A 13,427-nucleotide genomic window follows, 5' to 3' on the forward strand; every position below is an offset into this window, starting at 1 on the left:
GACGCAAACCCAGATTTCCCACTCGCATAAATCACAAATCACAAATCACAGGAATGATAAACCCGTCTCATAATACGATAAATCAGATCTGCCCCCCTACAATCTAATAGCATATCTACTCGCTCTACTTTCAAATATCTATCTATATATTTATGTATGTATCGCTCACCTCACCTAACCTCACCTCACCTAACCCTAATCCCAGAACGCAATGCGTATCTACTGGTACACATAACTATCTATCCCAGCATAAAACCCAACCAGGCGCGCCGCGCCCGCATCAGCATCAGCATTCACCTCCTCAAAAACGCGGGGTCAGCTCGTCCGTTCGACGCGCTTGAAATACTAGGTAGGTCAAACAAATAAGAAAGAAGGTGGGGAAAAGCGTGGCGAGGCGAGGTCACTTCGATTTTTTATTTTATGTCATGACCCCTGGATGGGACCCATTTAAATAGGCTGGTAGGGTAGGTAGGTCGATACGTATGGACGATAATGTCAGATGTATATGTAAGATGTGATGTGATGTGATGTGATGTGATGTGTAAGATTTGATCTGTCGGTCTATCATCTATATATATATATATGAGCATAATGTACGTATGTATGTATGTATAGGTTCAGAGATACGATATGATGTGAACGGAACGAAAGGGAATGATAATACATAGGTGATACATAGCAGTGAGCGCAAGCAAATTAATTCGTCGCGGATTCTGGAAAGGTTTTTATTTATTTATATCCTCATCGCGGTTTGATGCGCAGTCTTTGATGAGGAGATTTAAATCTCGGGTACTTTCCACGTGGTGGTTGATTCGATATTGAACGATCATTGGTAATTCCAGCACCGCATTCTTTTGATCACTACAAAAACATGGGTATACTATCTTCCAAGAATCAATTTCCAGTTGATGGCAAGGTGAGTTAGTTGTCTGTTAATCGACATCATCCATCCACCGATCCATCAAACCCAAAACTAACCCCCTCAAAGACCATCCTCATCACCGGCGGCTCGCGCGGCATGGGCCAAGAAGTCGGCCATCAACTCTCCCAAAAAGGCGCCAACATCGTGATCGTGGCGCGCGATGCTCAAAAACTGCAACAGGCAATCTCCTACATCCAACTCGGGGCCGCCAATCCCGAAACCCAGCGTTTCCACCACATCAGCGCGGATTTGTGCTCCGCGACCGAGTGCGCACGTGTGATTGACGAGGTGGTGGCGTGGAATGGGGCGCCCCCGGATACAGTGTGGTGTTGTGCCGGGAGTGCGTATCCGGCGCTGTTTGTCGACACGCCGGTGGAGCAGATTGAGAAACAGATGGCGAGTAATTATATGACGAGTGCGTATATGGCGCATGCGGTATTGAGAAGTTGGCTCAAGCCGTTGGAAGATTCAAAGACCCGTGATGCCGCGTCTAGTAAAGCGGAGCGTAAGAGCAGTATTCAGCCGCCTGCGCGCCATCTCATTTTCACAGCGTCGTTTGTGGCGCTTTATAGTTTTGCGGGATATGCGCCGTATAGTCCTTCCAAAGCGGCTCTGCGCTCTCTTTCCGATTCACTTTCACAGGAAATGAATTTATATGCTGCGGCTTTTCCAGAGGCACCGCGGGTTCGTGTACATACTATTTTTCCAGCTACCATTTTGACGGAGTCTTACGAGACGGAAAATCTTACCAAGCATGGTCTCACCTTGCAGCTCGAAGAAGGCGATGACGGTCGAACACCACATGTTATAGCGGAAAGGAGTATTAAGGGGCTAGAGGGAGGGGAGGAACTCGTCACGACGGATATACTCACGTGGTTAGTTAAAGGAGGTGTGCTTGGAGGTAGTGTGAGGGGTGGATTTGGAAGAGTTATTTTGAGTTGGATGTTGGCTGGTTTGATGGGCATCGTAATGGTATTTGTTAGGGCGGATATGGATCGGAAGGCTAGAGCTTGGGGAAGGAAATTTGGGGTGGCTAGGAGTGCGACGAAATGATTTTTGGGTATAGATGTAATCTCATCATGTTATCAAATGTTCTCATGTGAACAGGAAAGCGTTTTAGAGTTGTGTAGGCCTGAGTGTGGTTATCGACCATGATGCAATTTTCCACATTCATTTCCCATTTTGTCCTTACATGTTGCCCTAGAATCCATGATGTTTCCAATCTACGAGAATTGCTGTTAGTAGAGACTTGGTCATGAATTTTGCTGAAGAATGTGTGAAAATATATACTGAATGGTTACTAGTGAACGTTTGTCACTGGCACGATAGAGTGGATAACGAAACCTCAGAATGAATTGTGATTATAGAACTCTATACCTATACCAGGAAGTATTTCAAACAATAACTCCGAAATTAAGCTTCACATAGAAAAAGCCATCGATGAAATCAAATCTCCCAGCCGTTGCGACAGAACTTAAAGAGCATATTATGCGAGCGCAGAAAGAGTTTCTTCCATCTACCCCATCCTTCCTCAATCCCCACCAGCCTAAAAGGATGAGTTTTCTCTGCATTCAAATCGTGATCTACTCTTTTTCATGTGGAGTTGCTTTCAAAATCTTTTCAACACTCCTGAGTATCCTAGGACAGTTTTGTAAAATTGGGTATCGAAACTCCACTATCCCATTATCAATAGATATCGAAGAATTATCATTCCTGAGAAATCGCAAAAATTATACTTCAACATCTCACTTCATCTCGGACATTCATGCTTCATTATGTTGATGCATACACCCATTAGAAGATATTAGGCTTCCTAAAGAAGACTAATGAGCGTAGGGGAGAATAGTAATGAAGGGTAACAAAGGGTCATGAATAGATATATCTAATTATAAATTCAGAGCCCAGATCTGGCTCAAGGACAAACGAAATTGGTAACGAAAGAATCGTTCCCAGAATGTGAATTGATGAGGAGCTGTGGCCGCATACTGTGGATCATTGCTGGTGCAGATGGATGGTGGGGAGCTTCAATTGTGAACTCCTGCTGGAGTTCATCTGGCCAGAACCTTATGGAGTAGAATATCAAGATCTCCAGAATAATGCGGGTCAAATACTCAGTTGGATGCCACATACACATACACATCAGCAGCTGGTCTTTATCGTTATCCATTGCCGTGTTCCAGACTTCTCCCCAAAATTTCAACGTTTAGGGTAAATGAAGGGTATAATTAGGACAAATGCAATGCTATGCAAACACAAAAAGTCTGCTTCCTCGCCCACTCAAGCTGAACAGTAGATTCAGGATAAATGCACTGCTTATATGCTGCATTCATACTAGGACACTCCCAGATGTTCACAAGAGAGCATAATTGAGACCGAGATTACCGACTACGCTTGAAGCACACAAATGGAAAATAGCAAGCGCGATAAATACATCTCAAACATCCGCAAAATGAAAACTCTTTCTATGCAAAATTAATACTGAGTCGTGTTCTGTACTAACAGCACGTGGATGCATTGGATGAAATGAATGAAGACTTTCTAGGGGGGGACTACCGTTTGATATCAGATGAAAATGCATGTCTCTACTAGGTACCTAGCTACATACGGAGTACAACGGCGGACGAGCAATCAAAGATAAAAATAGAAAAAGCAAAGATTCTCACGTGACGCTACCAAGTCTCCTAAATTTGTTGCATAGCCACGTTTTTGATCCATACGATCCGTTACCATGGTACAAAGAAGTACCGCGCGCGTGGGCTATCACCAACTAACAGACTCACCATGGCCAACCCAACGCATGTATGATCGTTATCTGCAGAAAAGGTACTCGGTGCGCAGAAAGTAAGATGCCTCTCCGCATTGTCTGAGTGGTGTTATGTACGTAATTCGCAATCCGTAATCCGTAGCCCGTACTCCGTCAACCCAATGCATTTATGTACGCGCATCAATTATTGTAAAACAGTTACTGGGAGAAATGACGACCCCTTTGGTTCGTGTTTTCTACTTCGGTTGGCAGACGAATGGATCACAGACGGCAAAAGAGAGGTGTTCGCTGTTCCTGGCTAAGGAAACGGAACCTGCTTTTGAATCGGCCGTTTTCTTTTTTCGTGCATGTGAATTGTCCAATCGAGACAATCCAATCTTGTGACATCCACTCCTTCGTACGTTTGAAGGACGGATAGTCGGAAAAAGACACGGTACCGGCAGGGACAAAGAAGATGGGGATGTCCGTCGAATACGATGCATAATAGCGCTTTGAAAAGCAATATAACGACAAAAGGAATTGATGCCGAGCATTCGAAAGAAAGGGATTAGAATTTGGTCTTTCTTTTTCCGAACTCCATGGTGGTTCCTGGCTTGGTGAAAGTGCCGGCATGGACATGGGCATGGATGGGTTAAACGTTCGCTCATCCACGAACCCACTTTGGACGAGAAGAGAATGCGGCGGTGAGAGAAAGGATTCTGAATTGACGTTTGTCCTGCACTCGTATTAGCTCCAATGGAGGGCTCACACGGCGTTACCCTCATACACACGGCTATCGTATTGTCCACTGTAGCAGCACTCTGGCGAGGAAAGGAAATGAGCATACGCAAAGATGCCCACAGGCACTAGACACAGCCTGCGATTGAAATCCTATCGCTATGGCGACTCTGCTTTGATCTCTGAGGTATCTGAACAGAAATTGTGCAATGAATCTATGAATCTATGATGGTACTTGCGCCTCGCGTCGTGGCCGTGCAGTTAGTTCCCAGGTGGGTGGTTTGATATGCAATGCATGACTGCAAGAGGGAGGGTGGTGACTCGTGCAAAACTCTCTGGTTGCGGTTGTGATGGCAATGTGTGCAGGATTCCAATTGATTAGATTTGGCCTGCTGTATACTCTGCAGATGCGAGATAGAGGCCGGTGGTGCTCGACTATTTGCGGAGAGACAATCTCGAAAGCATTACGACCTCCCAACCGATATCCTTACGAATGCAATCCACTTCCTGCGCAGGAGCAGACAGCATTGCGAGCATAAAAGTCTTTCGCTCATATCGTTTGCCAACCTTATTGCTGGCAATATCTTGCTCCCATCCCCATCCCTACCCCCCGTGTTCATTATCAGGTCAATCCATAACCACATCGAGCTATCTAATCGTAAAACTAGTCAGAATTCATGTGCAAGTGGAGGTTTGTCTGGTCCCGCGTCTAATACCATCCAACCTTTTCCGTCGTAGAAGCTTTAGAAGAAGACGGAATAGTTTAGGCTAAGCAGAAAAGCCAAAGTTTGTAGATAGACAGTCTTATAGTCTTATAGTCTCATAGTCCCTACATTCCATAGACCAAACCTTGAAATCCTCGTACGCGACCACTTTCATGGCTGTTTCATCACTCCGCGCTTCTTCCCAGCACTTCCAGTGATCTTTTTCTCTCCCTCGCCCTCTCATGATACTTTCTCTGCCTACCGCTCCTCGAATATCAATGTCTCTTGACAGTGGATCAAAGCAAGGATTATAGATCAAGCAGGCAAGCAAGCATTTTCACTGCACTGCGACCGAACTACAAGGGGGTTTCAAACCTTCATCCAAACGAATTTGCTGCGAAAGAGTGCGGGAAGAGGGACAGTTCTGGGATCCATCTTCACCCATTAATCTACATGCTTCCGAAAAGAGTTATTACGAAGCACTGAGTAGACCCAGAACAGCATTTGGTGCCAGTTCCATCCGCACGAACCACCCCGCGCGACAGAACGGAAAGTGTGCGAAGTGCGAAGTATATTTTTATTATTTAGGATTTGTGATAGAGATATTGACGGGTACCTGAAGGCTGTGCAAGTGTGTAGGGTGCACACGAGATAATCTATCAGAACCCTTGGCTTGTTGGGCCCTGAAAGAGGTCATCGGCGGATAACAGGGGGAAAATGGGAAGAAAAAATGGCCTACAGCCGCTGACGCTGGAACCCGGTACAGGAGGAAGAGTTAACGTTAATGGTGCAGAACTTATTACCATTCAACAAAGTCCCAGATCTCCTTTGAGTGCCAAATCCCCAAGATCGCCGAGGTCTCCCTTCAAGTTTAACACAAAGAAATCGCAATTGCTGCATCAGGCTCGAAGTCAAGCTCAAGAACAAGAACAACAACAACAACAACTACTCCAACTCCAACAAGAACAAGAGCAACACCCCCTCCAACTCCAACTCCAAGAACGGGAACGGGAACAGGAACAGGAACATTACCAGAGAGACGAAACTTCTTCCATGCAAGAGGTCTATCCGCAGACATCCGAAAAAGATCCAGCAATTACCATTGGTCCTGGAGGTGGAAGTGGAAGTGGAAGTGGAAGTGGAATACCAACATCACAAACTCTTCCTTCGCTTTCTGCATATCAATCTTCCTCCTCTCCACGGACGCCAGATAAGGTCGTCGGCATCAAGGAAAAAGCTTCACGAACCGGATTCTTTTCAAATTATAAAGCGGCAAAAAGTGCAAGTAAACTTCAATCGTCCTCTTCATCAAATATATCACGCCAAGTGAATGTTGTCGAGGACAATAATATGTCCAGAGACACAGACCGCCCTGCGATGAGCGGAAAGGTTTCATCACAGGACACTAAAAGAAGTGGTACGACCCATTCTGTTTCGTCCCTTCCTCTTCAGACAATAATGTTGTTGGGTAATTAATCCATGCTAAGTGATTCACATAAACTAATCCTTTTCAAAATAGAATCAGGTCCTGCTGGATCTTCATTAGTTAGAAAACCGGTCGGGGTTCAGTCAAGATCTGACGCCTCGCTGGCATCATCAACGAACGACTCCCCACAACAAAATTCCGATTCCAATTCAATCAATAATCGAAAGAATAAACCGAAGCAATTCAGTCTCCTCGGCAGAACTAGATCGTTACGAGATGAGAATAGCCCCGCTGAGCCTTCTCCGCCAAAAAATAATTATTTGGATCCTGATTTATCTACCCATCAATACACAGGCTCTTCAAGTTCTGTAAAGACTACAACACCGGCTCGAAGCGACGACGATAGAAATTGTAGGGAGATGTCGACTCCAACCAATCATCGACAACGATCGGAAGACCGTCAACACAGCCGCTCCAGAGAAAATCGTGGGAAGGATTCCATGAGAGAAAATACCAAGGAGCACACGAAGGATAATAGCAGAAATCAATCGTCCTTTTCTACAACATTTAAAGAGGCCGGCGGACACGCATTCTTCAACAACATCAAATCACAAGCAACGAAGGGAGCTGGAGCAATACACAAGAATCTATTTGGAAAGGGAGGACGCAGTGGTAGCTCTTCGCACAAGGAACCCTCAGTCGATGATGAGCATTATGTTTTAAAGGTCATCAATAAGCCACTTGTCGAGCAAACTCGGCTCACTAGAATATCAAAGAGATTGGAAGATTCAAGGGACAAGACGGAGTTTTGGATGCCATCTTTCCCTTGGAGGGCGATTGACTATCTGAATTATAAGGGAAGCGATGTAGAGGGACTTTACAGAGTACCTGGAAGCGGACCACAGGTTAAAAAGTGGCAGAGGAGATTCGACGAAGGTTTGCAGATTCTTTCTTTGATGATTCTTGAGAATATACTAACACGCCGCTAGAGCTTGATATCGATCTCTTCGAATGTGATGACCTCTACGATATAAATATCATTGGCTCAATGCTTAAAGCATGGCTTCGCGAACTCCCCGACGAACTGCTTCCCAGAGCTGCACAAGATCGAATTGCTAGAGAATGTGCGGGTTCTGAGGAGGTTCCACAACAACTTGTCGACGAATTATCTAACCTCTCTCCCTTCAATTACTACCTCCTCTTCGCCATCACTTGTCATCTATCTCTGCTACTCGCCCATTCCGAGAAAAATAAGATGGACTTCAGGAATTTATGTATATGCTTTCAACCTTGTATGAAGATGGATGCATTCTGTTTCAAATTCCTTGTTTGTGACTGGAGAGATTGTTGGAAGGGCTGTAAGACCGAAGCAGTATATATTGAACAGGAGTACATGCTTTTTGACCAGATGCCACCCGGAAGTGCTGGTGGACGAAGTAGCACTGCAGTTGAGAGTCATGATGAAAGGAATGTTAGCAGTTCTGACAGCAGCAAGCCATCGAGTGTCAGCCTCGAGAACCAGGGCAGAAAACATAGCCACGAGAAACGACGAAAAGCCAGCGGCGAAAAAAATCAACGCAGAAGCCCGGATAGCGAAAGAAGTCAAAGACAGATTCAAGTGGAGAATCACAGGGAGGGTGCCATGAGTCAGAGCAATAGCATGAATAGTATCGATACTGTCAGTACAACTTTAACTGTTATACAGGCGACGCCGCCTCGAAATGGAGATATGAGACCACTGAGTCCTATCAAGCCACTCTCTCCTATTGGTTTCTAAATTTCATCTGCTCAAAACCACAAAACTAAAGAATTTAATAGATGGGCTTTTGAAAAGTCACACCAGAAGGTCGCACATCACCATCATAATTCTACCTCTACATATTAGGACGATACGGGTTTCTCACAAAATCGTACGAACTAAAGATACAGCGACAAAATGACATTTTCCTCGGTCGATTTTTTTTCATTGCTTACGAACTTTGGTAAATGGAATGGACTGAACGCATTCGACGAATTTCCTTCAGTATCACGCACAAACTACCGATGAGATCTATTCTACACACATTTCTCGACGTTCGTTTTGTTTGTTCATGCAACACAAGTATTTCCTTCTTTCCCATTTCATTTCAATTCAATGGAATGGTTTTTTTTTTTTTTTTTTTTTTTACAAAATCTTCATGCGTGCTTGTTTTGTTGAATACCCCCAGCGCAGCATGTTTGAATCTTGACGGCACAAAGCATATTAGCACAGAAGGCGGGGTTAATAATGGATGGATGGACGGATGGGGTATGGGATTTGGAAATGGACTGGTGGTATATGGAGTGGATTGTTACTTTGATTTTTGAGGGATTATAAGCGTGGGGCGTGATGGAGATGGATGGATGGATGGAGGCTGGAATGAATTATTAGGAAGTTTAGAGACGAATAAGGAGGCGCAATTCGCTTCAGGTCCTCGAGACCGGCTCGCTATTAGGCACATGAGAGATGAGGACGGCGGAGAGGAAAGCAGGGCTTGTTTGTACGATAGGGGAATATGTTATGTTTGGAGCAATGGAGTCCAGAGACCATAGATTGCCTAGCTAGGGCCAAAGAGCGCATTGGGGGACAGTGTGAAGAACATCAGAGATCATGGGCATGGATTTGAAATTAATGCCATGTACCATTTTGACTCGGTTTTCTTCCTTTGATATTACCGACGTGATGTGAACTGATGTAATTAATATTAATATTTGACAGTGCTTTGAAACCAGTAGTAGGCGGGGCGGATGAGGGAAGGAGGATGGACTAATCCTGCATTTGTATTTTATTTCTGCAATCATTGAATGTCTTGCCATTTACATCTTCTCGCATGAATTTAAATTGTTCAATACCATTGCTATATACTATTATAACTCTTGAATTTCTCAATTGTGTGTTCCTGTGATCTATTGTCTTCCGACGTATGATGTAACACTTTTTCCTTTCCACAAGCAATGATTGCCCTGATAACGCCAATGAGAATCCATTCCAACGCCATACAATGAAGTCCACCCGCCATGAAATCATCCAACTTTCCCCGTGCTTCCCTTCATCGCATATGAGCCAACGCTCAAATCCCAACAATTTAATCCCTTTTTCCTCCGTGGTTCTTTCTGTCGTTTCTCTCATTCTTCCTTTGCATTCTCTCATTCCTCCTAACCTTTTCTTTTCTTTCCCGTCTTCCATCGTTTTGTCTTTCAGTCCCCTCCTTTCTCTCACGCTCCTTATTCTCATTAACCTCCACAATCCAGTCATCTTCTCCCTTCTTGTTGATTCCCTTGTATCCCCATTTGGGAACCCATTCGCCGGTAGATTCATCATATACAAGCTTCTTCTTGGCTTCGGCAGTCTTGGGCTTGATACCCTTTTTAGCTGCGAATTTTTGCCAGGTGGTTTGAGCGACTGGGGGAGGAAGAGGCTGGAGATGTGTTAGCATGTGTCAACTATCAATTCAAACACCAATTTGCAATCTCTAAATTGAGAGAATGCAAAAGGGAAAAAAAATCTAAACCGCATAATTACCTTTTCACGAGGCAACTTTGTAGCAATTCCAGGTAAACTCAGTAATACACCGTTTGGCGTCGATGCGATGGGACAGGTGCTCAACAATTGGTTCAATAATGCTTGCGCACCATCTCTGGCAGTCGCAGCTAGATCATCTTCGAGATTTGCGGAGGTGGTGAGGAGAAGCGGATTGGGGTCTTCGGCGAGGAGGAGACCAAGATCGAATGTATAAGGTGTGGGTTTGTTGACTGTGATGGGGAGCTTGGATGGTTTCTGGGGGGCGTCTTCGGACATATTGGATGTAAGGTTGAAAAATTAATTGAATGGGTGAAGATTGGGTTTGTTTTTCATAGAGGAGGAGAAATTGAGATTGAGATAGAGGAAATAAAATAAATTTTGGACTGCTGCTTTTGCGGGAGGATCCTTGTGCGGCCGCAATTTAGCGCGGGATATGTTTGATCCTAGTCGAGAAAGATTTCTGGAGCGAGAGAGAGGGACGACACGTCGAGAGGAATTGGACCCTTTGAAACTCACTGCAGCAATCGCAGATATGGCATCCTCGGGATGTTGGAAATGCCTCTCGAGGCCAAATACCTCGCAATTAATCCAGGGCAATCATGCGGCATTGCGACTTCCAACAATTGCAGCCACGGCGGGATTTTCAACAAGTGCGGTTATGTCCAAGAATCCGCTGGCTGCTAAACCCAAGGGAGCGTTTGGACAAAATATGGCGAGGGGTGGGAAAACTTTGAAGATTAAGAAGAAGCCTCCGCCTGTACGGTCCGGAAAACCTCCCGCGGAAGGAGAGAGGAAGGCGTTGAGGAAGAGAATCGTACTCAGTAATACGAATGCGTTGGAAGTAGAACTGGAAGATTTGGGAATGAGCAATGTTTCGAGTGAGGGATTGGCAGGAAAGGTGGTGGGGTTGAGTGGGAGTACGGTGGATAGCTTGAGAGCAAGTGAGGCGTTTAAGATCACGCAGGGGTGGAATTTATTTAGGAGGCCGGCGATTTTGGTTCGGGAGGAAAGTGTCATTTGTGCGAAGGTTTTAGAGGAGGCGGGAGCTGAGAAAAAGACGGAGCGATTGGTGGTTGATGGCGGGAGAGTATCAGGGAAGAGTTTGATGCTTTTACATGCTATGGCTTCGGCTTTTGTCAAGGGCTGGATTGTCTTGAATATTGCGGACAGTATGTTGTTTTATTTTCATGGATTACATTATGCTAATGAGATTTATAGCCCAAGAACTTGTCAACGCTTGCACTGAATATTCTCCTGTGCCTGATACCACGCCCACTCTCTTTTCCCAAAACACATATACCGCGGCATGGCTGGGACGTATTGGCAAAGCCAACGAAGCAGTTCTTGACAAGCTCCAATTGTCACAAAAGCATAGTCTTCCAATTCCACTCCAAGAGAACTTATCTCTCCTCCGACTTTGCGAACTTGGAGCTCAGGAACCAGATCACTCTTGGCCCATATTCCAAGCATTCTGGAAAGAAATTACAGCTGCAGACCGACCTCCAGTTCTCATGACATTAGACGGGCTTCAATGGATCATGCAAAACAGTCTTTACCGAAACGCTGCATTCGAATTAATTCATGCCCATGATTTGGCTGTCGTAAACCATTTCGTGCAATATCTATCCGGAGAGAAATCTCTACCAAATGGAGGTGCAGTAATTGCAGCTACATCACGTAGTCACGCACCTGTATCGAGATCCACAGATCTAGCTATTGTGCAGCAACTTAACCGACAATCGGAAGAGGAAATCACAGAACGTGATCCTTATGAGAAGAAGTACGATGAGAGAGCCGATAAAGCATTGAAAATGGTACAGGTCATGTGGTTAAATGGATTGAGTAAGCGAGAAGCGAGAAGTTTGATGGAATATTGGGCGCAGAGTGGAGTTTTGAGACAGAGGGTTGATGAGAAGACTGTGACGGAGAAATGGGCGCTGGCTGGAAATGGAATGGTCGGAGAGTTGGAGAGGGGCGCTCTGAGGATGAGAATTTAGATTTTTATTTATTGGGCATGAATAAAGTTTTAAATAAGTATTATGTGTACAATTATGAGGCTTGGTTGTATGGCTTATGTGAATAGATACGAGACGAGTCAGTGGTGTACTTATTACAGTGGAATTGTATATTCTTTTTGCTCTGGACGCGGTGTTTAACTTTTTACTTGTTTTAGAAGTCCTTTGATGTTGATTTTTTGATTCATGATGATTGCTTGGGTGTAGGTAAGGCTGGTTTCGACATAGCCATACAAGTGGGATCAATTCAGGAGAAAACCACGGGGGTTTTTGTGTGTGTAAATCTCAAAGATGTATCTTACCTAACTTTTCACACTCTTGTAAACATCTTCATAGCCTTTGATCTGACAGCACTCGTGCATTCTTAATGTGATTTCCCCTTTATGGGCCTGTATTGTAAAGTTGATTTTCCCAAAGTTATTCGTGGGTGTTTGATAGTGATTCATCCTTCGGTCGTTAGTTGTTGGGTGATGGGAATTCTCCTAACGCCAGTTATCCCGTTGCTAATGATGGCGGAATGGATTCTTGGGCGCTCAATAGCTTTTGTGGCCGTTATATAACGTGTGGTGTATGCTTTGCTATTGGATCATTTGGGATATTGAAAATGGCTCTTTGGAATTCGTAGTGGAGAGATACTTATTTTCTATCTACGGATCATGAAAATAGGAGTAAGTACATATATTGGGATACACAATTTCGTCTACACAGCACTTCTAATTGATTCTCGGCTTATGACGTCTTTTCTTTGACATGTTTTAACTCTCTTCGATGCACTGCTATGCAGATTGTAGAGCATTAAAGCTCAAGGAAGTGTTTGTTTTACCTCAGTATGCTGGTCCCGTCAAATACCTCCCAATTTGCGTGGTCGTCCCACATGCGCTTCGCTTCAAACCGCCGCATTCTTCTCCCAACGAATCCTGTGATTCTTGCTAAACTAATCTGCGAAATTTTTCATCCTGGTCAGACGGAAAATATCGATTCTCACAGTCTCTATTTTCAGAACTCAGTTTATACGCGTATGTGAAGGCTCGATATATCTATATTTCGCCGCTGTTATAGCACTATATGAGGAGAGCGCATGTATTTGTATGAAATCTGATTTCTCGTTCGCCAATAAAGTACATGGGGAGGCAATACCGTCTAATCCATAATGATTAAATAGAAGGATAGGAATTTGCGGAATTCATGGATTAAGTGAAGTACCAACCCAGGCACTATGATCGGGAATCACAAAGACTGCTTGGGTGCATGCTACTTCTTACAATTATGAAATTTGCTCACTGTTGTCTATCCAAGAATCCGATTCGAGTGTTGGGGTATCACAAATGCAATACCTGT

General features: G+C 44.5%; 4 protein-coding genes across 6 annotated transcripts; 3 read left to right on the plus strand and 1 right to left on the minus strand.

Moving 5' to 3' along the window:
- The first annotated feature begins 514 nt into the window (after positions 1-514).
- Positions 515-2,143, plus strand: BCIN_01g10460 (hypothetical protein). Its single transcript, XM_001556438.2, has 2 exons — positions 515-916; positions 989-2,143. The coding sequence occupies exons 1-2, from the start codon at positions 872-874 to the stop codon at positions 1,973-1,975; spliced, it is 1,032 nt and encodes a 343-aa protein (XP_001556488.1). The 5' UTR covers positions 515-871; the 3' UTR covers positions 1,976-2,143.
- A 3,057-nt stretch (positions 2,144-5,200) lies between these two features.
- Positions 5,201-9,367, plus strand: Bcbem3. Of its 3 annotated transcripts, XM_024690913.1 has the most exons (4): positions 5,201-6,524; positions 6,627-7,469; positions 7,523-8,211; positions 8,352-9,367. In XM_024690913.1, exons 1-4 carry the CDS (start codon positions 5,825-5,827, stop codon positions 8,361-8,363), a joined length of 2,244 nt encoding a protein of 747 aa, XP_024546683.1. In that variant the 5' UTR covers positions 5,201-5,824; the 3' UTR covers positions 8,364-9,367. The 3 variants fall into 3 exon arrangements, with proteins under 3 accessions (XP_024546683.1, XP_024546682.1, XP_001556486.1); XM_024690912.1 differs by having other exon boundaries at positions 5,201-6,575; positions 7,523-9,367; XM_001556436.2 differs by having other exon boundaries at positions 7,523-9,367.
- A 2-nt stretch (positions 9,368-9,369) lies between these two features.
- Bcrrs1 lies at positions 9,370-10,502 on the minus strand. The gene is made up of 2 exons (XM_001556435.2): positions 10,075-10,502; positions 9,370-9,970 (listed from the first exon to the last, which is right to left on the minus strand). Exons 1-2 carry the CDS (start codon positions 10,348-10,350, stop codon positions 9,638-9,640), a joined length of 609 nt encoding a protein of 202 aa, XP_001556485.1. The 5' UTR covers positions 10,351-10,502; the 3' UTR covers positions 9,370-9,637.
- A 34-nt stretch (positions 10,503-10,536) lies between these two features.
- Bcrsm23 lies at positions 10,537-12,404 on the plus strand. The gene is made up of 2 exons (XM_001556434.2): positions 10,537-11,243; positions 11,293-12,404. The coding sequence occupies exons 1-2, from the start codon at positions 10,607-10,609 to the stop codon at positions 12,069-12,071; spliced, it is 1,416 nt and encodes a 471-aa protein (XP_001556484.1). The 5' UTR covers positions 10,537-10,606; the 3' UTR covers positions 12,072-12,404.
- Positions 12,405-13,427: the final 1,023 nt, after the last annotated feature.

Source organism: Botrytis cinerea, chromosome 1, assembly GCF_000143535.2.
Source record: "Botrytis cinerea B05.10 chromosome 1, complete sequence".
In the NCBI taxonomy this organism is placed as follows: Eukaryota; Fungi; Ascomycota; class Leotiomycetes; order Helotiales; family Sclerotiniaceae; genus Botrytis; species Botrytis cinerea.

Excerpts from the sequence above, each read along its gene's own strand:
- Bcrrs1 (XM_001556435.2), bottom strand. The coding sequence starts at position 10,350 with ATGTCCGAAGACGCCCCCCAGAAACCATCCAAGCTCCCCATCACAGTC. Across the intron at positions 9,971-10,074 it reads CAAAGTTGCCTCGTGAAAAG|CCTCTTCCTCCCCCAGTCGC; the intron begins GTAATTATGCGG and ends ACACATCTCCAG.
- BCIN_01g10460 (XM_001556438.2), top strand. The coding sequence starts at position 872 with ATGGGTATACTATCTTCCAAGAATCAATTTCCAGTTGATGGCAAG. Across the intron at positions 917-988 it reads AATTTCCAGTTGATGGCAAG|ACCATCCTCATCACCGGCGG; the intron begins GTGAGTTAGTTG and ends ACCCCCTCAAAG.
- Bcrsm23 (XM_001556434.2), top strand. The coding sequence starts at position 10,607 with ATGGCATCCTCGGGATGTTGGAAATGCCTCTCGAGGCCAAATACCTCG. Across the intron at positions 11,244-11,292 it reads TGTCTTGAATATTGCGGACA|CCCAAGAACTTGTCAACGCT; the intron begins GTATGTTGTTTT and ends TGAGATTTATAG.
- Bcbem3 (XM_024690912.1), top strand. The coding sequence starts at position 5,825 with ATGGGAAGAAAAAATGGCCTACAGCCGCTGACGCTGGAACCCGGTACA. Across the intron at positions 6,576-6,626 it reads TCAGACAATAATGTTGTTGG|AATCAGGTCCTGCTGGATCT; the intron begins GTAATTAATCCA and ends TTTTCAAAATAG. Across the intron at positions 7,470-7,522 it reads GCAGAGGAGATTCGACGAAG|AGCTTGATATCGATCTCTTC; the intron begins GTTTGCAGATTC and ends ACACGCCGCTAG.